Source organism: Phyllobates terribilis, unplaced genomic scaffold (genome assembly GCF_046119375.1).
Source record: "Phyllobates terribilis strain yellow unplaced genomic scaffold, ASM4611937v1 Scaffold_11__3_contigs__length_659146591, whole genome shotgun sequence".
In the NCBI taxonomy this organism is placed as follows: Eukaryota; Metazoa; Chordata; class Amphibia; order Anura; family Dendrobatidae; genus Phyllobates; species Phyllobates terribilis.
Genome location: NW_027362771.1, coordinates 360515527 through 360543196, shown reverse-complemented (window position 1 = coordinate 360543196; position 27670 = coordinate 360515527). Strand labels below are relative to the sequence as shown.

The 27670-nt window shown below is 48.0% G+C and overlaps 1 protein-coding gene across 1 annotated transcript in view; it reads right to left on the bottom strand.

Moving 5' to 3' along the window:
• The window catches only part of LOC141166337 (cysteine repeat modular protein 2-like), a 316073-nt gene that overhangs the window by 276917 nt on the left and 11486 nt on the right, over nt 1-27670 (bottom strand). The window contains exon 2 of the mRNA XM_073652918.1: nt 23020-23223. Coding sequence (XP_073509019.1) covers nt 23020-23223 — 204 coding nt within the window. The remainder of the gene's footprint in view (nt 1-23019; nt 23224-27670) is intronic.

Sequence of the window (27670 nt, the reverse complement as noted above, 5' to 3'; positions counted from 1 at the left end):
ACCACCTTAACTTTAATCCCTGGGCTCCAACACCGCCAGTTGCTGCTCAGAAGTGCCGTCTGCACAGTCAACACTTGCTCCAGTGTTATTGGGGTTCAGTAACGTCAGCTGATCCCCTGCTGTGTGCCTGGCAATTTCTCCTGCACTGTCCACATTCACACTACTACTGATTTTAAACTTGCTCCAATTAGGCCTCTGGCTCCACTCTGTTTTCAGTATTTACCCTGGGCTCCAACACCGCCAGTTGCTGCTCAGAAGTGCCGTCTGCACAGTCAACACTTGCTCCAGTGTTATTGGGGTCCAGTAACGTCAGCTGTTCCCCTGCTGTGTGTCCGGCAATTTCTCCTGCTCTGTCCACATTCACACTACTACTGATTTTAAACTTGCTCCAATTAGGCCTCTGGCTCCACTCTGTTTTTAGTATTCACCCTGGGTTCCAGCACCGCCAGCTGTTTCCCAGCAGTGTCTTTGGCACGGGTACTCCCTCCTGCCCAGCCTGGTTCCAGCATGCCAGCTGTTTCCGGGTAGTGTCAACGTCACTTTGCCTCCAATACGTTGCCTTGTCGTGTTGCGGTCTGGTTAGCCGACTCTATGGTGCTTGCAGTTTAGGTGACTCCTATGTGGACTGCGGGATCTGGCAATGAAGGCTGGTTCCATAGTGCCAATAGGACAAGCACCCCCTGTAGGAATGTGGGTTTCGGTAACTCCGGCTGGCTCGCGGCTTTGCAACTTTTTTTTTCATGTGTACCATCTGCTACCCATCCAGGTTCCAGTACCGTCAGCTGGTTCTCGGCAGTGCCCCTGGCTTAGGTGCCTCCTTCTCGGTATCTGAGTTCCACCAACGTCTGCTGGTCCTTGGTAGTGCTTTCTGGCACAGGTACCTCCTGCTTAGTAACCGGGTTCCAGTACCATCAGCTGGTCCTCGGTAGTTCCATAGGCTCTTGTACCTTCTGCTACCCATCCGGGTTCCAGTACCATCAGCTGGTTCTCGGCAGTGCCTTTGGCTTAGGTGCCTACTTCTCGGTATCCGAGTTCCACCAACGTCTGCTGGTCCTTGGTAGCGCTTTCTGGCACAGGTACCTCCTGCTTAGTAACAGGGTTCCAGTACCATCAGCTGGTCCTCGGCAATGTCTTTGGCACGGGTACTCCCTCCTGCCCAGCAAGGTTCCAGCACACCAGCTGTTTCCAGGTAGTGTCAACGTCCCTTTGCCTACAATACGTTGTCCTGTCGTGTTGCGGTCGGGTTAGCTGATTCTATGGTGCCTGCAGTTTAGGTGACTCCTATGTGGGCTGCGGGATCTGGGAATGAAGGCTGGTTCCATAGTGCCAATAGGACAAGCACCCCCTGTAGGACTGTGGGTTTCGGTAACTCTGGCCGGCTCGCGGCCTTGCAACTTTTTTTTTCATGTGTACCATCTCCTACCATCCGGGTTCCAGTACCGTCAGCTGGTTCTCGGCAGTGCCTTTGGATTAGGTGCCTCCTTCTCGGTATCTGAGTTCCACCAACATCTGCTGGTCCTTGGTAGTGCTTTCTGGCACAGGAACCTCCTGCTTAGTAACCGGGTTCCAGTACCATCAGCTGGTCCTCGTTAGTTCCATTGGCTCTTGTACCTTCTGGTACCCATCCGGGTTCCAGTACCGTCAGCTGGTTCTCAGCAGTTCCTCAACCTTCTTGTACCTTCTGCTACATTTCCAAGTTCAAGCTTTTTGAAATGGTTTTTGGTAATCACTCTGGATCTCCCTGACGACCCTGAAGACGACGACCCTGAAGACCACCCTGAAGAAGACGAGGACCCCGAAGACGACGACCCTGAAGACCACCCCGAAGAAGACGAGGACCCCGAAGACGAGGACCCTGAAAACGATGACCTTGAAGACCACCCCGAAGAAGACGACGACCCCGAAGACCACGACCCCGAAGACGACGACCCTGAAGACCACCCCGAAGAAGACGAGGACCCAGAAGACGACGACCCTGAAGACGACGACCCTGAAGACCACCCCGAAGAAGACGACGACGACAAAGACGACGACCCTGAAGACCACCCCAAAGAAGACCAAGAAGATGACCCTGAAGAAGATAACCAAGAGGACAAAGAACAAGAAGACAACCACGAAGATACAGAAGAACAAGAGACAGAAGACCAAAAAGCAGAAGAACAAGAAGCTGCAGAACAAAAAGCAGAAGAACATTAAACATAAGACTAAAAATCAGAGCAAAAGATATTATCTAAATTATAAGCAGAAGAAGACTAAGCAGTGTATGGGGGTGAGTCCGTTCCTCCTCGTGGTGCCCCTGGAAAATACCTGCTGCTGCAGGCCAAACTGAACGCGGACAAATCCTGTTGTAAATCTTTTGTGACAGGCAGAACGGAAGGTGTAATCTTCAAACTTTTATAGATAACAACTACAGGAATGCCTGTCACAAATTAGAATATGATGAAGAAGAATATGAAGAAGATGAAGAAGTAGAATATGAAGAAGAATAATAGTTGAATAAGAAGAATATGAAGAATGTTAAAAAAAAAGAATAATAGGAAGAAGGTGAAGAAGAGGAAGATGAATAAGGTGAAGAAGAAGTTAATGAAAAAGATGCTGCTGCTGAGGATGACGAAGGAGAAAGTGTGGGAGAAGTAAAAAAGAAGGTGAAGAGCATGGAAGTAGTGAAACATAAATATCTGACCAAATATAAAAAAGCTTAACATAGTCAATATCTTTGTAACTCCAAAAGTCTTAAAAAAAAATATTAATTCCTGCTATTCCATTTGATTGGGCTAAACCTCTATGCCTTTAATGTTTCCTCCACCTCCCCCAATACATTCTACATTATTCTTAGTTGTTTTCCTTCATGTAGAATTAACCTACAAGGAAAGAAAGGGTTTATTTTCATTCCGATATTTGTGTCCCATTGACTTGCATTGGTTTCCGGTATCGGAATCGGCGATTTCCTATATTTTTTGGGTATCGGTCCGATCCAATCCGATCCGATATTTCCCGATATCGGAAGGTATGGCTCAACACTAATAATGAGGTTTACCAAAAACCTTTATCTTGGTCTCATCTGTCCACAAGACACTTTCCCAGAAGGATTTAGGCTTAGTCACATACATTTTGCCAAACTGTAGTCTAGCTTTTTTATGTCTCTGTGTCAGCAGCGTGGTCCTCATGGGTCTACTGCCATAGCGTTTCATTTAGTTCAAGTGTTGACGGATAGTTCACGCTGACATTCATGCTCCCTGAGCCTGCAGGACGGCTTGAATTTCTTTGGAAGTTGATTGGATCTGCTTATCCACCATCCGGACTATCCTGCGTTGCAACTTTTCATCAATTTTTCTCTGCCGTCCACATCCAGGGAAATTAACTACAGTGCTATAGGTTGTAAACTTCTTGATTATGTTGCACACTGTAGCGTCGGCGTCCCTGTCTCCTGCTAGGCAGAGACGCCGTTCCCCTCACCTCCCTGCTCCGTCCTCGACGTCCTCTTCCCGGGCTGCTGGCAGCGCTCGCTGCTTCCCGGGCACTATGCTTAGGGCGCGCGCTCCCTCTCTCTTAAAGGGGCCGAGCGCGCCGTCCTAAGGAGTCCCCGGCCAATCTTCACCAAGCTGGATCTCCGTGGGGCCTATAACCTGGCTCGTATCCGTCAGGGGGATGAATGGAAGACGGCATTCAACACCCGGGACGGCCACTATGAATACCTCGTAATGCCCTTCGGTCTCTGTAATGCTCCCGCCGTCTTTCAAGAGTTGGTCAATGATATCTTCCGTGACCTTCTCTACTCCTGCGTGGTGGTATACCTGGACGACATCTTGGTCTTCTCTCCGGATCTCCCTACACACCGGAGGGACGTTCGTCAGGTCCTGCTCAGGCTCAGGCAAAACCACCTCTACGCAAAATTTGAGAAGTGCCTCTTTGAGCAGACCTCGCTTCCATTTCTGGGCTACATCATCTCTCAGACCGGTCTACGAATGGATCCTGAGAAACTTTCTGCCATCCAGAAGTGGCCCCGACCGGAGGGGTTGAAGGCTATCCAGCGGTTCCTGGGCTTCGCCAACTACTACCGCCTCTTCATTCCGCACTTCTCTTCCCGGACTGCCCCTATCTCTGCGCTCACCCGTAAGGGCGCTAATCCCAAAGAATGGCCGCCTGAGGCAGAGGAGGCCTTCCTGTCTTTGAAACAAGCTTTCTCCTCCGCTCCTGTGCTGCACCGTCTGGGCAGCAACAAACAATTCTTCTTAGAAGTAGACGCTTCCTCCTCCGGAGCCGGAGCGGTGCTCACCCAAAAGTCGTCATCCGGAAGAATGGTAACCTGCGGCTTCTTCTCCAAACTCTTCTCCTCATCTGAGCGCTATTATTCTATAGGAGACCGAGAATTGTTAGCCATTAAGTTGGCACTGAAGGAGTGGCGTTACCTGCTCAATGGGGCTCTTCACCCGGTAATAATCTACACGGATCACAAAAACTTGGCTTATCTCCAGAGTGCCCAAAGACTTAACCCGCGCCAAGCCCGGTGGTCCTTGTTCTTCGCCCGCTTTGATTTCATTCTTCATTTTTGCTCGGCAGACAAAAATATCAAAGCTGATGCCTTGTCCCGATCCTTTTTGTTCTCCGATCTAGAGGAGGAGCCAAAGCACATCATCGACCCCACCAAGGTAATGCTGGTGGCTCCCGTGGATCTAAATCGTCTTCCACCTGGTAAGACGTTCGTAACAGTACCTGATCGTGAGAAAGTCCTACACTGGGGACATTCGTCTAAGCTAGCTGGCCATGCTGGCCAGAAAAAGACCCTCCTGCTTATTACCCGGCATTACTGGTGGCCTACCCTGCACAAGGACGTAATAGACTTTGTCTCAGCCTGTGCGTCCTGCGCCCGCAACAAGGTTCCTAGACATCTGCCAGCCGGCTGCCTTCTGCCTCTTCCCATACCTGCTGCCCCATGGCAGCATATAGCCATGGACTTTATAACGGATCTCCCTGTCTCTGCTGGTTGTACAGTCATTTGGGTGGTCACTGACCGCTTCTCTAAGATGGCTCACTTTATTCCCCTGCCGGGTCTTCCGTCTGCATCTGAATTGGCTAAAGACTTTATCCATCATATTTTCCGTCTTCATGGTCTCCCTCTCCACATCGTATCCGACCGAGGAGTTCAGTTCACCTCTCGCTTCTGGAGAGCCATGTGTAAACTGCTGGGGGTCACCTTGGACTTCTCCTCTGCTTATCACCCACAGTCCAATGGTAAAGTAGAGCGAATCAACCAAATTTTAACCGGTTACCTCCGGCACTTTATTAATGCCCACCATTCCGACTGGGTGGATCTTTTACCGTGGGCCGAATTTTCCTATAATAATCACGAGAGCGAGTCTTCCTCCAAATCCCCGTTTTTTATTGTCTACGGTCAACATCCTCGGATTCCTTTTCCTGTCTCCACCTCTGTGGACAACCCGGCTGCGGAATCTCTCGTTAGCAAATTTTCCTCCATTTGGGAGAGTACCCGATCCGCACTCCTTCAGTCGTCCGAACGGATGAAAAGACACGCTGACAAAAAACGCCTGGATACTCCACAATTTCGTCCTGGAGATAAAGTCTGGCTCTCATCTAAATATGTCCGACTCAAGATACCTTCTTACAAGTTAGGGCCTCGGTTCATCGGTCCTCTGGAGGTCATCAGTCAGATCAACCCGGTGGCCTATAAATTGAAACTCCTGGCCAACTTACGGATCCCTAACTCCTTCCATGTATCTCTCCTCAAACCTGCGGTACTTAACTCTTTTTCCAAGTCTACAGGTACGCCTCCTGCTCCGGTTTCCGCTAAAGACGAGTTTGAGGTAGAGAGCATTCTGGCCACCAAAAGGGTAAGAGGAAAGACCTTTTTTCTAGTGGATTGGAAGGGGTTTGGTCCTGAGGAGAGAACGTGGGAACCCCTGGAGAACATCCATGCCCCGCTCATCCTTGATAAATTTCTCACCGTCCTAAAAAAGGGGGGCCTAAAGGGGGGGTACTGTAGCGTCGGCGTCCCTGCCTCCTGCTAAGCATACACGCCGTTCCCCTCACCTCCCTGCTCCGTCCTCGGCGTCCTCTTCCCGCGCTGCTGGCAGCGCTCTCTGCTTCCCGGGCACTGTGCTTAGGGCGCGCGCGCTCCCTCTCTCTTAAAGGGGCCGCGCGCGCCGTCCTAAGGAGTCCCCGGCCAATTGCCGGTGGAGCTCCCATATATAAGGCACCTCCCCCAAAATGGAGGTGCCCAAGCAAAGTTGTTGCAAAGCCTTTCACCTCTGCTTCAGCCCTCAGGTCCCGTTGCCAGTCTGTTTTCCAGCTCTGTCTACCTGCCTGCATTCCCTGCGGTCCGACAGTCTGTCTACCAGCATCCGCCAGTCTGTCTATGGACCAGTCCGCCTGCGGATCAGGAAGCACCTGCCTGATACCTGCCTGATACCTGCCTGAGACCACCTGCCAGCCAGCCGAGAGACTCTTACCCGCTCACCTGGGAGCGCTCACCTGCTACCCGCCAGCTAGCCTACCTGGAGGCTCTGCCGTCACTTGCCGTGACCACCTGCCTGTCTAGAGACTCTTACCCTGCTGTCACTTGCCGTGACCACCCGCCTGTCAAGAGACTTTCCCCGTCACTTGCCGTGACCTCCTGCCCTTCTACCCAGAGACTGTTCCTGTCACTTGCCTTGTCTACCTGCCCGCCTTCCATGGGAGCCACCCGCTTGCTTACAAGGACTGCCCCTTTGTATAGTAGCTCAGAGGTTCCACCTCCCAGACCCGTTACACACACCATGGACAAAGGAACATTAAGATCTCTGTAGATGGACTTGTAACCTTGAGATTGTTAATATTTTTCAATAATTTTTGTTCTCATGTCCTCACACAGTTCCCTTCTCCTTTTTCTGTTCTCCGGGCATAGTGTGGAACACACAGACACACAATGCAAAGATTGAGTAAACCTCTCCCCTTTTTATCTGATTTCAGGTGTGATTATCATATTGCCCACACCTGACTACATGCCATAGGTGAGATTGAACGAGCATCACATGCTTAAAACAAAAAGTTATTTGAACACAATTTTGGAAAGGTGTGTAAAATTATTTCCAATTTGCCCTTTTTGCTCAGTTTTTTTTTGTGTTGTTCCAACACAAAGAAAGGAAATAAATGTGTATAACAAAACATGTTTAACTGCAATAATTTTCTGGGAGAAATACTTCATTTTCGGGAACAATTTCAAGGGTTCCAACACTTTCAGCCATGACTGTACATATATATATATATATATATATAAAACACACACACATATAAATATTATACACACACACCGAATCATGCAGATTCTGAGAATTACATCCAGTAATACACAGCTCAACACTACATAGTAGAATTCATATATAATAAGATTCATGTACGATGTTCTGCAGCAGCAGAGGTAGGATGATTTCTATATCAAGAAACCCATATCATGTACAGTGCAGTTTATTATATAGCTCTGTATATAGGTGAGCCATATATATGATGTTCTCATAAAATTATAGAATGTTAGAGTTGGAAGGGACCTCCACGGTCATCGTGTCCAACCCCCTGCTCAATGCAGGATTCACTAAACCATCTCAGACAGATGTCTGTCCAGCCTGTGTTTGAAGACTTCCATTGAAGGAGAACTCACCACCTCTCGTGGAAGTCTGTTCCACTCATTGATCACCCTCACTGTCAAAAAGTTTTTTCTAATATCTAATCTGTATCTTCTCCCTTTCAGTTTCATTCTATTGCTTCTCGTGTTTCCATGTGCAAATGAGAATAAGGATGATCCCTCTACAGTGTGACATCTCTTCAGATATTTGTAGACAGCTATTAAGTCTCCTCTTAGCCTTCCTTTTTGCAAGCTAAACATTGCCAATTGACTCAGGGCCAGGTTGACGCCTACAACTGCCTCCTGTCCTGCCTCTTCCAGGCTCCATCTGGCCTGCTCTCATCTCTTAGGAGTCTGGAATATATGCGGGCAGCTTGCACATGCGCAGTGCTAAGCTTTGCAGAAAAAAAAATAATGGACTGTGCTTTTTCTGCTAGACACAATGGGCAGCAGAAAAAAACACCTGATTTTAATGGACTGTATGTAAATTTATGAGTGGTTGGCAATCCAGAGCACACCCACTACGAAATAGCAAACAATGGTAAGGAATGAAGGGGTAAGCACCGCAGCCCTATCAATTATCTGATCAGTGTGAATGCTGTGAGCCACACTTTCCCAGATCTCATATTGATGGACTATCCTGAGAATAGTCTATGAATATCAAAGTTTGAAAAAGATGAGGCTCACAGTAGATGTCAGTTATGTCACAGGTAAAAAGATAATATTTAAAAGACTATTGCAGTCTGGGCCATGATGTTGCAAACACACTGTCCAAGTCCTCAATAGTGGGTTCTGTTTCTTTAAGAAACTGCTCTAAACAAAGGCAGCAATAGTAAAGAATAGCTTCACACTCAGTAATGCCTGCAGAACAAACTTAATTCTGATCAAGCACTTTGTTACACAGGAGGAAGCTCAATATTCTTTAACTTCATACTAATCTTGTTTGTAGAGATAAACGCTGGGTATCTTGCGCTACTTGTAGGTACGGCGGATCAGGCATCTTCATTGGCCCCCTGTCATCTTGTCTCTCTTCTATCTATCTGCTGCAGTTTTGCCTTACTGTACATCTCTGGTCTATCACTGCCACCGGAGATCCAAAGCACACTGCACTAAACCAATATCCCAGACACGTGGTTCTCAGCAGCGGTTCCTTCCACAACTACATGCAAACTCTCCTGTGTTTCAGCCACATACTAAAGGCCATCCTGTCTCTCAGCTCTTTTTATAGTACTTGGTACAACACTGGTATTACAAGCATTCACTATGTTAATTTACATACAGAGAATGTATAGCACAATAGTGCACAGTAATAAACAGTATTTCTCAGAGTAAGCATGTAATAGGGTAAATGGTAGACACTTTGGCTCTGATTCATCGAGCATTTTTGGGCAGTTTCATGACATAAAACTGCTTAAAAGGTCACAAAATATTTGAGTTGTGCAAATGGATTGATGTACGTTTTTTGTCGTAAATGGCATAAATTATGAGGAATTTGTCAGGCACACATGGCCATGCCGTCTCAAAGAACCTCCACCCACTTTTCACAGAGTTAGCAGTGATGGTCGGGACGGGCACAATTTTGAGATGTGCAAAATTTTGGCACCCTTCAAGCAACTTAACACTTGAATTCTGGCTAAAACTACTTGATGAATTACAGCCAAAACTTAAAAAAAAAAATTGGTTCTGTAACAGATGGGGGGTGTATTAGTGTACATTCTCTCCTTATACAAAGAGATAACTAAGCACTTAAAAGAATGAACATATGCATTTCTAAGTAAGAACTACTTGCTGTTCTTATGTTCAGCCTTTTGAGCGACTTTTAACCTCTTCAGGTTTGCAAAGACGCCAAACAGTTAAAAGAAGTGACATGACCGTTCTTCAGATGTTTTCCACTCTGAAGATACTCTATAATTTACAAATACAAGTCAATAAGACACCGGAATTCTACACTGCATTTTAATATCATTAACACATGTTCTCTTTTTCACAATGATGCACTCACTATCCAGTAACTCTCTGCTTCCTGCACCATAATCCCTTCTTCTCCGGCACTTTGGATTCTACCATATCATCAATGTGTGATAATACAACACAACAGAAAAAACTGACCGGCACTTCCAAAACAAGAAATATGTGTGTACAGGTGCTTACTAGGAGCAGCTACCTCCATATATAACTAACAAAGTAGCACACTGCAATGCTAAGTATGCGAACATGAAATATATGAAATCTGAGTAGCATTACTGCTCTAGAAAATAGAAATGAATGAGAAATCTTAGCGCATAAATTGGCCAATTCATGTGTACCTGATAGCCACGGTAAGGCATTTCTTGTCATACCAGGAACAGACATAAGCCTGCTTGTGTATGGGAAAGCAAGTTCCTGCTGCAATTAAAACCGCCTGTGGCCTAGAGGCAGAGTGCTCAGTGAAAGCTTATACATAGAAACAGAAAAAAAAGAAAAAACCTAGTAAGCACCTGTACACACCTATTTCTTGTTTTGGAAGTGCCGGTCAGTTTTTTCTGTTTCTATGTATAAGCTTTGACTGAGCATTCTGCCTCTGGGCCACAGGCTTTTTTAATTGCAGCAGGAACTTGCTTTCCCATACACAAGCAGGCTTATGTCTCTTAGGCTGTGTGCCCACGTAGCATTTTTCAAGCGTATATGCTGCGGAATTTCCGCAGGGTAAACGCTTGAAAAACGCATGTATATCCGCACCCCATGGTCCCCAATGGGATTCCGCAAGTTCTATGCACATGTTGCGAATTTTTCCGCAGCGTTTATGCCGCGTTCAAAAATCCGCAGCATGTCATTTAATTTTGCGTTTCCGCAAGCGGAATTGCCTTAGTCCAATGCATAAAAAACGCAAGGCAATTCCGCATGTGGAAAACGCGTGATAAACGCGCAAAAAATGCGCGATAAACGCGTGCGGAATTCCGCATGCGTTTTTCCGGGAGAGGACTTGCATTTATGCAGCAGAAATTTTCTGCTTCATAAATGCAACGTGGGCACATAGCCTTAGAGAGGAGATCACATTGGAAGGTTCTTGGTATGACAAGAAATGCCTTACCGTGGCTACCAGGTACACATGAATTGGCCAATTTATGTGCTAAGATTTCTCATTTATTTCTATTTTCTACAGCAGTAATGCTATTCAAATTTCATATATTTCATGTTCGCATACTTAGCGTTGCAGTGTGCTACTTTGTTTGTTAGTTTGATAATACAACCCAACCATGTGTACTGTAGCAGATCACTCCGCCTTCTGTAATTCTAGTTAGTGCAGGTAAGGATTCCACAGGTTGAAAATTGGGCTGGCATTTTATCCATATATGAGAAGAGAGGCGACTGTGAGAATAAGAATGGAATACCAAAATAAGTCACCATGCTTTATGAGCCCTCTGCTTGATCATTATGGGGGTTCTGGTCCTGCTAGTCGGGCCAACTGCAAAGGCCCTGATAGGCCCTCTGACTGAAGTTTGAAAACTACAGTACATCTCACCTGTTGAACTATTGTCTTTTCAGCCTTAATGAGAAGTCAGTTTACGTGTTTTGTCCAGAATTTTCACAGATAGAACTGGTACGCATTATAGTCCATGCAACTGTTCACATGTTCGTGCTACTTTAAGGACTGTGTCCATCCAAAAATCATGGAGACATGTTCGTTTTTCATCAGCTTCCAATACAAGTCTATGGATCTGTGAAAACCACGAACAACACACAGATGGCATCAGTGTTGGACTACAACTTTCAAAACATGGCCGCATGGCGTGGCTCTCTCTTCCTTACTCAACAATACTTTGATTAAAGGGGTTGTTCCCTTTCAGACAATGATCTGCATCGGTTGGAGTCAGTTAAAAAACAACAAACTGCACTGCACTCACCTTCCCCTTGTCCACCAATGATTCTCTACCACTGCTCCTGGTGTTTTGCATTGGCTGTGGTGCAGACGTCAACTTTCCTGGATCCTGTTATTGTGCTGTATTGATATTGTCTCCTCCTGACCTCAGCTATGCTCCTGGCTTCATTCTTACCTAGCCAGTCCCTATATTGTCAATAATTAACTGTCACGCAGGGTGTGGGAAAGACTTAGTGCAACACAGAGAAAAGAGGGAAAGGGAGCCCAGACACTAGAGAAAGGGGGGAATGGAGACCTCCTAGTCTGGTCTACTGTCACCCTGTCTCAACTACCGTCCCTATATTGGCTCTTTACCAATCGCCGCATGCGTGCCTCGCCCTGACTTTCCCTGGCGTATGGCTAAGACGATCTGATTTTTACTATCAATAGGAGCATTATAGAACCATTAGCCTTCACAGAGTTCCTCAACAACAATCAATGGGGCATTACTTTTAACTCTGAACTCGGCATAGACAACATTAACTTTCTAGATTTCACGCTGTTTGTAGAACATCAGACGATCCATACTAAAACTTTCTTCAAAAAGGTAGACACCAACAGTTATATCCACTACAACAGTGGACACTACAATAAATGGCTGCGTAATATACCATAAAACCAATTCCAGAGAATCAAGAGGACCTGTAGCTGATAATCAGATTTCAGAGACCAATCAGGTACTCTGAAAAAGAAATTTCTTGAACAAGGCTACCCCAGAGAATTAGTCAGGGGTTCCTTTGAAAAAGTAAGAGACACCTGTAGCCAGGATTCCCTCCTCACCGGGTCTAGAGTAGAAAATACAGAATTTGAAGATAGTGTGAAGTTTATCACCACCTATAATTGTCAACATAAACTGTTTAGAGAAATTCTACAAAAGAATTGGTTCATTTTATTAAATGATCCGATTCTCAGGGAAATCCTACCTAAGAAACCATCCATCATCCATAGAAGGGCACCTACCCTCAGAAACATTCTAGCTCCCAGCAGAATCCACTCCTCCCACATGGAGAGAAAAGATGAAACGAAATGAAACGAAATGAAAAGAAAAAAATTATCATCAAATGTGGGAAAAGGAATTGTATGTGCTACAGAAACATCACACATGGGACTGACACCTTCGTCTCATCATCGACTGGGGAGGGATTTAAAATTAATTGCAATATGTCCTGCGACACAGACTTTATTATATATTTAATAGAATGCCCCTGTGGTAAAAAATATATAGGTAGGACCTGACGCGCCCCTGGGCCTGTGTCGCGCTGCGTTGCGCATGCGGGAGCCTACCCGGAGCCGGATCAGTGGAGGGTTGTAGTCTCGTGGCGGTGACCCGGTCCGTGCCCAGGGAGTCAAACTAGACGGCAGTCTATTAGTAGTAAATAGTTGATGACTACGCCACCCGTTGAGTGCAGCCAGGGAGCTGCTGCTGCAGGGCAGACCGCTGAGGCCGGTGGTAGGATTGTGCAGCGTGATAGTATAACCCCCAACGGGAGGGGTATGGCCTCAGGGCAGCCGACGTGGATGATGGGGGTAGCAGGAACCACTCAGAGACGGTACGGTGTAGTTCAGGGTCTTTACTGGTAGCAACGATAGACCCTCCCGGAGTACTTGCTAGCAAACGGGGCCTGGTCAGTCTTTGAGCAGATGGGATCTCCCCTGGCCAGGCGTAGTTGTAGGCCTCACAAACTGACTGTACTCTTCTGGCTACCTTGCTAGAAGCTGATGTAAGTAGCCCACGTCCCTGAGTGTACCGTGTGGTGCTCACCCGTATGGCCGGTGACTCGGGGCCTTCTAATGGCTTCCGCTCCACGATGGCGGTGCTGGTCCCACGCGTGTGACCGTGCCTTCGGGCTTCTGGGCCAGAGGACCTGAAATCCCCTGCCTGACGGATTCTGCTGCTGGGTAGAAGTTAGTCCCCACAGCCTCGGACTCCGGGTCCGGTAAAGAATCTTCTTAGTCAGGGCGAGCGCTGCAGCTGCCAGCCCCTGACTCCTTGGAACTCTCCTGTTTCCTATGCTGCTTCTTGTCTCCACTCTCCTTGTCTGACTCACCCTGCCTCAGCCCCGGGTTTATACAGGGGAAGTTCTTCCCCTCCCAAGACTGGGCAGGAGGTGTGGCATGCACAGGATCCCTGACCAAAGGACCTCCCACCTGCTCTCAGACATAACATTACATTACTGTGGAAAACCAGACCCCTGGGGTGCCACATTCCCCCCTAGTGAAATTTAGTACTCCGGGACTAAACACATTTAGAAAAACATAACAAAGTATAACAATAACAACACAATAAGAAAAACACATAAGATGGTTGCGGCGTGTCCGCAACCGGGTGCAGTCTTTGAAGAAAAGCAAAGGTGTCCATTTCACCAACACAGGGAGACGTAACCAGGTAGGGGTCTGTCCTACCCCGAGTCCTTAACAGTCTCTAGTCCATCCTGGGTTACGCTCCAACTATATACAAGGATTCCCGGTAAATCCACCAAGGTTTCCTAAAAACAACTGGAAACACAAAATTATTCACAAGCAACAATACACAGAAAAACATAAATAAAACAATTTATACACTTTAAATTCTCCAGCGTGCGGGTAACTGGCCTCTAGTGGCCCGAGTGGACCTACGGAGCTGACTGTCTGGCCCTGAACTATAGGGTGTAGGAGCTGTCAAGGGTAAACTGGGCAGCTGTCTACCGGCTCTTTGTCTCACTAGGGGTACGGCAGGCTCACTATAAGCAGAGGGTTGATTCTCCTGTTCTGCTTGTGTGGAGTCTTCTGCCTCCTGGACCGGCTGTTCTTCCAGCTCTACCCGTTGCTCCGTAGGTTCTTGGGATGATGGTTGGAGGAAGGTGAGTACGGGTACCACAACTGCACCATTGACTTGAGTCCAAGACTGAGGGAAGTCCCCGAGCACGGTACTAACCATATCTTCCCTTTCTTCCACGGGTCGATGGTCTTCTTGTTCCTCTTCAGGGTTCCTCAGTTGTTCGGGACACTTCTTCCGGTGGTCCCGGGATACAATGGCTGTGGTTTCCCCTCCGTCTTTACTGATGGTACAGACCTTCGGGTTCTCGTGGCTTGAGGGCAGTACGGTGTACGGGTCCTTCTCCCACTGGTCGTCCAACTTGTGGAGCCGTCTCTTCCTCTTCAAGACCTGCTCTCCGGGTACCAGGGGAACAGCGGGAGCATACTGGTTGTAAGTTTTCTCTTGTCTTTCCCTAGCCTGACAGAGACTTCGCTCCACGCTCTCCTGTACTCTCCGGTACTGCTGCTGCCTCTCTGTGTCCCAGTCTGTTTCTGGTGAAGTGTCCTCGGGGGTCAGGACTCCCATTTCCAGGTCAACAGGTAACTTACCAGGTCTTGCCCTCATTAGGTAAGCCGGGGTACAGTTGGTGGAACCTACCGGGATGTGGTTGTATAGGTCCACCAGATCGGGCAACTTTTCAGGCCACAGACTGCGTTCTTCCAGGGGCAACGTTTTTAGAAGATCCATTACCACCTGGTTCATTTTTTCACAAAGTCCATTAGTCTGCGGATGGTAGGGTGTCGTCCTTATCTTCCGGCAGCCATACAGATTGCAGAATTCCTGAAAGACCTCCGCTTCAAAGGCAGGTCCCTGGTCCGTCAGCACTTGGTCCGGGTACCCGTGTGGACGGCAGAAGTGCTGCTGAAAGGCTCTAGCTGCTGTTTGAGCCGTTAAGTCCTTGACGGGGACGACAACCAAGAACCGGGAGTAATGATCCACGATGGTTAACGCGTAGACGTAGCCACTTCTGCTTGGGGTCAGTTTTACATGATCCAAGGCTACCAGTTCCAACGGTTGCCGGGTGACGATGGACTGCAGGGGAGTCTTCTGGCTGGCTCGGTCCTTCCTTCTCAGGTTGCACGGGCCACAATCTCTGCACCACTTCTCGATGGTTCCCCTCATGCCTACCCAGTGGAACCGCTCGCGCAGCAGGAACTCCAGCTTTTTCCACCCAAAGTGTCCAGCTCCGTCGTGGTATGCCTCCATCACCATGGCTGCGTCTCTTCGTGGCACCACTACTTGCCAGAGTAATTCATGCGTCCGGGAGTTAACCATTCTGCGGCACAACTTCCCTTTGTAAAGGAACAGTCGACTCTTCTCTGCCCATAGTTGTTTGGCTTCCTCCGGAGCGTCTGGTTCAAGGCGAGCCTCCAGCCGAGTCAGCATCTCCTTCACCAGTCGGACGGCAGGGTCGCTGTCTTGCGTTTCCGCCCAGTTGTAGTGGGGTAAGGGGTTCAACGTAGCAGCCTGCTTACTCCTTACCCGGTGGGAATACTGAATAGTCCCATGACGGTGGAACGCAGGGAGTTCAACTTCTTCCAGTCCCTCCGGATCTTCTCCTCCGTCCGGCAGGTTGGGCATCCTGGACAGGGCGTCCGCGTTGGTATTGGAGCGTCCTGCCCGGTATTTAATTGTGAACTCGTAGTTGGACAGACGGGCCATCCACCTCTGCTCCAGGGCACCGAGTCTTGCCGTGTCCAGGTGTGTCAGCGGGTTGTTATCCGTGTACACGGTGAACCGGGAAGAAGCGAGGTAATGCTTAAAGCGCTCAGTGATTGCCCATACTACGGCCAGGAACTCTAACTTAAATGAGCTGTAATTCTCGGGGTTCCTTTCGGTGGGTCGCAGTTTTCGGCTGGCGTAGGCGATTACTCGTTCCTTCCCCTGCTGGATCTGGGACAGTACGGCTCCTAGCCCGATGTTACTGGCGTCGGTGTAGAGGATAAAGGGCTGGCTATAATCCGGGTACGGCAGGATTTCGTCCCCCGTGAGGGCCATCTTCAGCTGGCGGAAGGACTCTTCTTCCAGCTCTTCCCATTTGAAGGGCGGCTTCTGGTTCTTGGCCTTCCGGGACTGGCCTATCAGGAGGTCCTGCATAGGTGCTGCCTTTTTGGTGAAACCGGGAATAAACCTTCGGTAGTAGCCTACCAACCCGAGGAACTGCCGCACTTCTTTTACGCTGGAGGGGCTTGGCCATTCCTTAATTGCGGTGATTTTATCAGGGTCGGGAGCCACTCCGTCAGCGCTCACTACGTGTCCCAGGTACTGCACCTTTGGTTTCAGGAGGTGACACTTGGAGGGTTTCACCTTTAGGCCGTAACTCGCCAGAGCCTCGAACACTTCCGCCAGGTGTTTCAGGTGGTCCTCATACGTCTTGGAATATACGATGACATCGTCCAGGTACAACAGGACCGTCTCGAAGTTTCTGTGGCCCAGACAACACTCCATTAGGCGTTGGAAGGTTCCTGGTGCGTTGCAGAGTCCGAACGGCATGCAGGTGAACTCGCTAAGTCCCATCGGGGTGGTGAATGCGGTCTTCTCCCGGTCCGCCTCTGCTACAGGAACCTGCCAGTACCCGCTAGTGAGATCCAAGGTAGAGAAGAAGTTAGCAGATCTTAAAGCAGCCAATGACTCCTCTATCCTTGGTAAGGGATACGCATCCTTGTGTGTGATACGGTTGATTTTCCGGTAATCTACACACATCCTCATGGTGTTGTCTTTCTTTTTGACTAAAACTAATGGGGCTGCCCAGGGGCTACAACTATCCCGGATTACCCCAGCCTCCTTCATGTCTCTAAGCATCCCCTTGGCGTGTTGGTAATGTGCAGGGGGTACGGGTCGATACCTCTCTTTTATGGGAGGATGATCTCCCGTGGGGATGCGATGTTCTACCCCCTTGACTCGCCCGAAGTCTAACGGGTGTTTACTAAACACTCTCTCATACTCTTGAACCACCCGATAGACTCCTTGTTTCTGATGTGAGGGAGTGGAGTCAGTACCCAGATGTAGTTGCTGACACCAGTCCTCCATGTCTTTCTTAGAGCCGTTACCTTCCTCCGGGTGAGATGGAGGCAAGGGTTCCACAGATTGTATAGAATTTTGATTAGTGATATATAATTTGGCTAGCGTGGCATACCGGGGCAGGTACACTTCCCTCTCTCCGATATTTATTATGCGAACGGGCACCCTCCCATGGCGTACATTGACGACCCCCCGTGCTGTCAAAATGGTGGGCCTACTGTCTGAGTAAACTGGTTCTACCATTGCCTGGTAATCTCTACCTCTCAGACCAATAGCTGCCCGGCACCAAATCATCATTTCACTTTTTGGGGGCATGGCAATAGGAAAAGGGTCACACATTCTTACGCTACCAATCTCACCGCCGGAGAGTTCCACTTGTTGCCGTTGCATCAGTGCCCGGATCTCTTTCTGGAGCACCCGCTGCTCGCCGGAGCTGGCATTCTTGGCAACCTGCTGTAAAAGGAAAATCACCTCTGCAAGACAATTTTCAATTACATTAGTTCCTAGAGTTATTTTTGGGTGACTCTCATGTTTATCAATATCTACAATGATCAGTCCCTGTGCGGCCAGTTCGACTCTACCAATTTTGATGGTCACCTCTTTAAATCCGATCTGTGGCACGGGCTGACCATTGCTGGCGATGATACTCAAGTCGTCGTCGGGGTAGCGGGTAATATTCGAGTCATTCCAGTACTGCTTGAAGAGCACGTACGGGATGGTGGTGACCTGTGACCCGGTGTCCAGTAGGGCACTCATGGGAATGCCATCCAGTACCACAGGCAAGACTGGACGTCCTCCCACATATCTGTCGCGCCAGTTCGATGGGCCTGGTGATCTTTTTCCTGGGGGTTGGCCCTCTACCCCAGGTTGTGCCCGTTTAAAGAACAGTACCTTGCCATATGTCCGGGTTGATTGCAGCGGCGGCAGATGGGTCGTCCGTCCTCACTGTATCGGTCACTGGGTCTTCCTCTGGCCGGTGGGGTCCTCCTTGGTCGACGCCACGGGATGTCCTCCGGTCCGGATGCCAGCTGGATCTTCCCTGGGGTGGAAACCTGTAAAGACTGCACAGTTCGGGTTAGCGCAGCAACGCTCTTAGCTAGCTCTTGGACCTGATGGTGTAGGTCTGGAGCCGGGTCATTGTCCAAAGCCTGCGCATCAGCTCCCACAGGCCCTGCTGACAAGGGCACCGCCTCCTGGTAGTAAGTGGTAGTGGGGCGTCTGTGGGTCACAACGCCACCTGGTGCCGGTTCTCGGAGCACCCGGATGGCTCTGTCCTTGAACTGTGCAAAGTCCAGATGGGGATCCTGTAAGGCCATTGCCCGCAACTGGGTTCGGTGGGCATTGCAATATAAACCCTCTATAAATTGTTCAGTCAACAGCCTGTCCTCGTTTCCCACCCCATCAGGGTCGGTCTGCTTTATGGCCCTCAGGGCCTCTTGTAGGTTTAGTGCATAGTCCCTTATACTCTCATGCGCTCGCTGCTTGCACCCGTAGAATCTAAGCTTAATCTCGGCTGAGGTGCGGGTATCAAAGGTGTCCTTCAGCCGGGTTAGTATCCCTGCGACAGTCTTCCTCCCAGGTGGCCAGGATTTTACTTCCCTTTTGGCTGCCCCTGTTAGTTGGGCCACCAGGATGCTCACTTTTTGCTCTTCTGTGAGGGGGTACACCTGGAAGAGGCTATCCAGCTTTTCTCTAAAGTCATGCAGGGTATGTGACTCCCCTGAGTACTGGGGTAGCCAAGCTGCTCCCGGGATATAGGGCATGGTGAAGGGCATAACTGCAGCAGCGGTAGCGCTGGCGGGGGTTGAGGCAGTGAAGCTCTCCTCCGTATCCGACATCTTCCTCCCCCCTAGTGGACCGTGGCCTACCTTGCGATGATCCTCTTCCGTAGGCCGCGGCTCCGCAGTGGATCGTCAGGGTTGAGGACCTTCCGTCGCGCTCCTGTGACGTCGGCGTCTGCTGGGCTCCTTCCAGGACCTTACGCAACGTCCGGACGTGAGGCGGGGCTTCAGTTCTCGCGCGCTTTCGGAGTCCACGCCCCTCTTCTTCCCGCGCGGCGTCCTCAAGATGGCGTCCAATGGCGGGAAAACTCCACGGATGGCGGGAAGAAGGTCGAAGATGGCGCCGGATGGCGGGAAAACTTCGCAGATGGCGGGAAGAAGGTAGAAGATGGCGCCGGATGGCGGGAAACCTCCACGGATAGCGGGAATCTTCACCACTGGTAAGTTTGAACAGTCTTTGCTTTTCAGGCACGCAGTACCCGGTGGTTGCGGGCACGAAATCCTGCCGACTACGCCAAAGTTGACGCGCCCCTGGGCCTGTGTCGCGCTGCGTTGCGCATGCGGGAGCCTACCCGGAGCCGGATCAGTGGAGGGTTGTAGTCTCGTGGCGGTGACCCGGTCCGTGCCCAGGGAGTCAAACTAGACGGCAGTCTATTAGTAGTAAATAGTTGATGACTACGCCACCCGTTGAGTGCAGCCAGGGAGCTGCTGCTGCAGGGCAGACCGCTGAGGCCGGTGGTAGGATTGTGCAGCGTGATAGTATAACCCCCAACGGGAGGGGTATGGCCTCAGGGCAGCCGACGTGGATGATGGGGGTAGCAGGAACCACTCAGAGACGGTACGGTGTAGTTCAGGGTCTTTACTGGTAGCAACGATAGACCCTCCCGGAGTACTTGCTAGCAAACGGGGCCTGGTCAGTCTTTGAGCAGATGGGATCTCCCCTGGCCAGGCGTAGTTGTAGGCCTCACAAACTGACTGTACTCTTCTGGCTACCTTGCTAGAAGCTGATGTAAGTAGCCCACGTCCCTGAGTGTACCGTGTGTTGCTCACCCGTATGGCCGGTGACTCGGGGCCTTCTAATGGCTTCCGCTCCACGATGGCGGTGCTGGTCCCACGCGTGTGACCGTGCCTTCGGGCTTCTGGGCCAGAGGACCTGAAATCCCCTGCCTGACGGATTCTGCTGCTGGGTAGAAGTTAGTCCCCACAGCCTCGGACTCCGGGTCCGGTAAAGAATCTTCTTAGTCAGGGCGAGCGCTGCAGCTGCCAGCCCCTGACTCCTTGGAACTCTCCTGTTTCCTATGCTGCTTCTTGTCTCCACTCTCCTTGTCTGACTCACCCTGCCTCAGCCCCGGGTTTATACAGGGGAAGTTCTTCCCCTCCCAAGACTGGGCAGGAGGTGTGGCATGCACAGGATCCCTGACCAAAGGACCTCCCACCTGCTCTCAGACATAACATTACATTACTGTGGAAAACCAGACCCCTGGGGTGCCACAGACCACACAACCTTTTCACAAAAGGATGAACTCTCATAGACACAATGTAGTCACTGGTTTCCCCAAACATGGGTTATCCCGACATATGGCCCATCAACACAACAAGGATTTTAGCAGCTTGAAAATTATGCCTATAGAGCATATTTCGGATACCACCCCAAACAGAATTCAAACTCTAAACAGAAAGGAAATCTACTGGATATATAAACTGGATACACTAAAACCACGAGGTTTAAAGGAGATCACTGAGACCTTTCTCTAAAAAACACCAAAAACACTGGTCACAGCAGAGTTCCTGTCTATAAATACCAAAAACACGGGTATAAAGGCTCAATGTCCCCTCTTACCTGCCAAGATGTTGCAGTACAGCGCCTTGTCAACACTTGTTACTTTAACAGTGATACGGTGGCTCAACATTCCCTTTTATCTCCTGGGGTGTCACATCACAGGGCCTCCCGTCACCACTGGTTCCACTTCCAATTCTTCTTTAGCTTGCCTCCTTCCAGCTCTCTCAAAAGGATACCCGATTAATTCCATTCAATAAGTGATCTCCTACACCAGCCACAACGCTCCAGTGTGGACATAGGCTTTCTTTCCACTGAGGACCGCATCGTACCAGCGCAGTCCGCAATCATCAAAAGTATAGAGATCAGCCAATGCCAGTTCATCTCTTCATTTGCTGGGTTATCACCCCCTAATCGAGCAAAACTACTTTAGACTGTACTACAACACAAATTGCAGAAGGGGATGTTCCATCTTATATCCAATTGACTTACGGGATCATCGAGTACCCATTTCTATTATCCCCACTACCAGGGATAGTAAGCCATGGGAAATTAGATCTTAGGAGGAGCACAAAATACTATCATACCCTTTCCCCATGATGGGGTTTATTTGATCTAATCACTGCCTTGGCTTTATTGGTGACATGGAGCATATTTATATTTCATCCCAACGATAGGAATATGGACAATATGGGATGCGTATGCATACACTGGTCAGGGTTGCACTATGAACATACATTTTAATCATGTTAATCAGATTTTTTCTTGTTAATGCATTCATACAGTTATGTCCCTCCTAAAAGACGGCTAAATAATGTCAACCAAACTATCAGATACCTCTGTGGTCTAGAGGCACTGCCCATGGACGTTGTACTGGTATGGTATATAGTACCAAGAAACAACAGGTTCGAATTATTACACATATACAAATAATTCCTTTATTTTATTTTTTATAACTTATGTAGAAGATGCTTTAAATTTATTTCGATTTTATACAATTCTCATTACTTTTTTATGAGTGTTCTGCTAGATGACACTAATAGATACACTGTTTTAAGGAATATGTAAAGGTTTGGGTTTTAAACAAAAACGGCTGCTGGCACTTTGGCACCAGTTTTTTACATTTTTTCACTTTCCACGGCATATATGTTCTCTGCTGTTAACATCTCTTAAGCTATGCACTTGATGAAGTGGACGGGACGTCCACGAAACGCGTCTGTTTTTAGCTTGGCAAAAGAATAAACTTACAACACAAGAACTGGATTCTGCATAATCTGTTTTCACGGAGGAGCACGGAACTACTGACACCTTTCATCGTTCTTTTATAAGGCTAGGGAAGGGAGATGATAAGCACTAGTCGATCTCCATTAAACTCTATAGACAACAAGGGTAGACAAACAGGGGGGATTGCTTAGCTTTAGACGACTCCAGTTAAATGCGCACACGGCCTCAAGCTCCAGAGAGGATGGAGTACTGCTCTTGCTAAAGCCTCACAAGTAGTAATGACCTCCCTCTCAGACACACCAGGTATTTATACACTCAGGCCAGGGAGCTAATTAGCCAGAGGGAGGTAGCCGCTGGTTCCTAGAGACATCCAGCCTCTAAGAAGATGTCTGTAATGCCAAATGTAGAGATCTCCTGAAACCAACTGCAGGGCGACTGTCTGCCACCTCTGACACACCCGTGACATTAACATTGTAATAGATAGGAAATGCTTTGTGATTTATTTATCCATACATGAAAATCATTGATGAAACACCGATGGTGAAAACTGACACACGGACCAAACACTGATGAAACTTGGATCCAAAACAGTGATGACACTCGTACTATTTTTTTGCGCACATGAAAAACCACGGAAGTCTGAATGAGGCCTTGAAAGAAGAAATGCTTCCTGCTATCACTGACTGGCAAAAACCTTGTACTGATAGCAAGAGTGGGCACAGCTGAGGAACCTTTAGTGTAGGAAGGTGGGGACGATGATAAAGTGAAGGTGAGTGGGCAGGTGAGAAAGGCTCGTGTGGGTCTTTAATGAGAGGCTCTTTTTTCATGATCAGCACATTTGGATACTACAACAGTCAGATGAAAATTCCATTAATTAAATAGTTTAAAAGTTGTATGGTACAGTACCTGGCAGACACTGGATTAAGTAGCACTCGCCATGTTGAAGCTTGTAGTTGTTTTTGCATTTCTGACAACTATTAGCATTAGAGCAAATGTCACAGTTCAGTGGACAAGAATCACAGCTGTAGGTGTCACGCTCTGGATAAAAGCCACGAGGACAGTGAACTTTACAGCGACTGCGATGGAGGAAGCGCTCAATTCCATCTTGATCTTAAAAATAAAAAGATAATAATTACAAATTAGCAAAAAAAAAGAAAGATTCTGAAAAAATGTACATAGATTCTAATGAATATGACTTGTATAAGAAAAACTTATGTAGAAGCCAGTTACAGTTTTTGTAATGCCTCAGTTTTTGTGCTTACTGCTTACTGTCATTACATTGAAACTTTTATTGGTTACATGAAAGGGATAAAAATCTGTCAAGGTGCATAGCTCATAATATCGGATCTTTATTTTACATGAAGCCATAAACTTGTGTGATCATCAATTTATGATCACACGTAAATATTGCAAAGGGAATCTGTCAGAAAGTTTTTGCTGTGTAATCTGAGGGCAGTATGAGGTAGGGGCTGATGTGTCATTTATTAGACTGTGTGCTGTTGTTTCAATACAATGAATTTTTTATCACTGCCCAGTGCCCTGGTCCAACCATGCCCTCAGCACTGATTAGCAGCATACTGTCAATAGACAATGTACACAGAAAGCTGTGGTTTGAACGGGGTTAGCTTATGAGCTCTGCAACATGCTACATCTAAAAACTCTGTGTCGCAACTACTGCATCCAGTAAACTAAGTGATACATCGCTGGAATCAGGGTCTCTTTTCCTACATTGTGCTGCTCTCAGATCAGGTAACAAAAATCTGATGACAGATTCCCCTTAATCATTATAAAAAAATCCTTTGACCTTGTTATATCAAAGCTTTTACTGTAGAATTCTGGTGTAAAAAGCTTTGAAAAGTCGCCAAATTTTTGCACAATGCAAGGCTGCTCAAAAATGTGCCCACTTTTGGCGTTTAGACAAAATTACCCAGCTCCAACAAAGTGAGTGAAGCTCAGACAAGATGGCCATGTCGACCCCTGCTCATCAAATTCAAGACGAGCTGCAGCATTCCTTATGTCACAAATCTTACTCCACCCAACCCCCTCATTAAGCAATCTGCTTCTTGGCTGTCATTGCAAAAACTTTTGCTTACTTTCAAAGGCTGACATCCTACTGTTAGCTTTCTCATATCTACGGTTTGTTATAATGTATCAGAATGTAGTGAATTCATTTAGAGGTAAATAAAACTGTACAAATTTCACTTCTTTCCTGGACTTCAGGATGACAGCTAAGCTGTACCCTTTATCAGATATACCTTTCCTTAATCCATTAGATATGCAGTTATTTTTATTTTTTTTTTGGTCTCATCTTTATATGCACGCCTTGTAAGAGTCATAATCTTTTTATTTTTCCCTCAATTTATATACATGGTTGTGAGAGACAGAATTCTTACTGGTTGACAGGTAATCAAATACTAATTTCATGCAATAAAATGCAATTTAATTATGTATAAATCATACAATGTGATTTTCTGTTTTTTATTTTTAGATTCTGTCTCTCACAGGTGAAGTGTACCTACGATAAAAATGACAGACTTCTCCATTCTTTGTAGGGGGGGAAACTTGCAAAATCGGCAGTGCATCAAATACTTATTTTCCCCACTGTGGCTCTGTGCCCACTATGCAGATTTGAAGCAGAAATTTCCTGAGTGTTTTTGTCTCTCCTTGCCAGAAAAAACGGATGCGGTTGACGCATTTTTATATGCTTTTTTTAAGCCTTTTTTTTAAGTGTTTTTCAGCATCAATGAATGATTTTTGGAGCTAAATAAAGTTGGTGGGACATTGCTTAAACCCTTGGATTACCATAAGAACTGGGGTGAGTATATTGGTTAATTTAAATGATTAAAGAATGGGTCTGTTGTATTTCAAATAAAATGTTTACACTGTGTCTGTGTGTTTCTTTACTTTGTTTGGTCATGAAAAGGTCTGATTGACACCTTGACATCACCAAACAAAAGAGCTGGATGTCAGCTAATCACATTCACCCAATCTTCATTAGCATTTCTATTCACGTAATTTATGCGTCTGCTGTGAGCTGTTTTTGTTAGCCGGGGAACGTGCCACTAGGCAAACATTTTCACTGACCATAATTAACATCTCACAGCTGGTTCGTTAGCCCCTACGTCCCCCCTCCCCGATCAGCACTCAGCAGCGCTTTGGACACAACGTATTTATGTTGCGTCCAAAACGCGGAATTATAATGCCTACTTTTGTTGTCAGTAAGTGTGAATCCACCGTATATAATGACACTTCAATCGGTCAAAATCTGCAGCGGAGACTAGCGTGTCCGCTACAGAAATTGACATGCTGCAGGTGAGTTTGGGTACGTGGCCACGGTCAGGAGCCGCTGCATGTTTATACAGTGTCAAACCCGCAGTGTCCAGATGTTACAGCATAGTGGATGGGATCTCTAGAAATCCCATGTCCGCTATGCGTGCATCACAGGCTGCGGATCACCCGTGGACACTGACATACAGTACGTCTTTCAGGACCGCAGCATGTCAAATTCTCTTGTGGAGTCGCTAGTCTGAACAACAGAAATTTGACCACTAGAAAGTATTGAATGCGGTAAATCCACATGGTTCAGTGAACACATGTGGATTTACCTGCGTTCAATAGAATGCAACGATTTGGACGCAGCAAAAATTCGCTTCCAAAGTGGTGCTACGTCTGAATTATGGGCACAAAGCCTAAAATAAAAGAAAAATGGTGTGGGCTCCCGCATCATTTTTATAACCAGCAGAGAAAAAGCTGACTGCTGGGGGCTGATATTAGTAGCTGCGGAAGGGAACATTAGCCAACAATGTTCCATGGCTATTAATATCAGCCCACAGCTGTTTGTTTAGCCTTTACTGGCTAGATTACAGGGGGACCCCAGAAAAAAATTGACGTGGGGTCCACCTATAAAATCTAGCCAGCAAAGGCTAAACTAGACAGCTCCGGGCTATTATTAATAGCCATGGAAGGGGCCATGAATACTAGCCCCCTCCGAGGCTATTAATATCAGCCCTCAGCAGTTCCAGAAATGGCGCATCCATAAGATGCTCCAAACTGGTGCTTAGCCTCACTCTTCCATACAGCCCTGTAAAGGTGGCAGGGGGTAATGGGGTTGGGGTTCACGTCAGCCTTGTATTGGCGGCTGAAGTGAAGCCCAGGTTAGTAATGGAGGGCGTCTATAAAACGCTCCCATTACTAATCGCGTAGTAAAATGGTCGGCGCATTTTCAATAAAAGACACGGCCAGAATAAAGAATTTTAGTGAAATAAAACAGACACGGTTCTACAATTTTTTTTATTACAAACCTCCGTGAAGCCCTTGATCTCCTGAAAAAAACGAAAAAAAACAAACAATATTCCTCATCTGTCCGCCGTCAACGACGTAATCCATGTAACGCCAATGTCCCACGACGATTCGGATCATTTCTACAGCTGTGACATCAGCAATCACTGATGTCACAGCTGTAGAATACAGAACGGTATAATGACAGGGGTGTAAAATCCCCCATTGTCAGTATACAGTGCTGCAGGGGGTCACTGGGGTTCATCAGCTAAAGACCCCCGGTGAGATAGCGAGCATGGGAAAATTCTTGTGAATCTTCCCATGCTCAGCATCAGCTGATCGGTCACGAGACTGATCAGCTGATTACCAGCTTCAGCAATCAGCTGATGGTCACGTGACCATCAGTGGATTACCAGCTTTAGCATTCAGCTGATGGTCACATGACCATTAGCTGAATGCTGAGGCACTGATCACCTGATGGTCACGCGACCATCAGCTGATTGGTGAGGTCACTGATCACCTGATGGTCACGTGACCATCAGGTGATCAGTGACGTCACCGCAGGTCCTGGAAGCACACTGCGGGGCACGAGCCCGCACCCCGCAGTGTGCAGCGAGCCGCTGATGGAACAGCATCGCCCAGGAAGACACCGGGGGGCGCCGGAGAGGTGAGTATGAAGGTTTATTTTATTATTTTTACTTTTTGATTCTTTTTTTAATGGCGCTGGCACGCGGGCTGGGAGAAGCAGGCTGCCGCTTTTCCCATCCACACTGCTCTCGCTGTTATCAGCCAGAGCAGCGGTCAGATGAGAGGAGTAGCTGCCTCCTCTCCCGACCCGGGTACCAGCCGCGGCATGATTCAGGCACGATTTTGCGCCTATTGATTTACATTGAAAAGCAGCAAATCCGCATGTAACGGGTCTGGGAGGCGGAACCTCTGAGCTACTATACAAGGGGGCGGTCCTTGTAAGGGAGCGGGTGGCGACCAGGGAAGACGGGCAGGCAGTCACAGCAGGTGACCGGGACAGTCTCTGGGTGAACGGACAGGAGATCACGGCAAGTGACCGGGGCAGTCTCTGGATGAACGGGCAGGAGGTCACGGCAAGTGACCGGGGCAGTCTCTGGATGAACGGGCAGGAAGTCACTGCAAGTGACCGGGGCAGTCTCTGGATGAACGGGCAGGAGGTCACGGCAAGTGACCGGGGCAGTCTCTGGATGAACGGGCAGGAGGTCACGGCAAGTGACCGGGGCAGTCTCTGGGTAAAGTGTTGGTACGACCT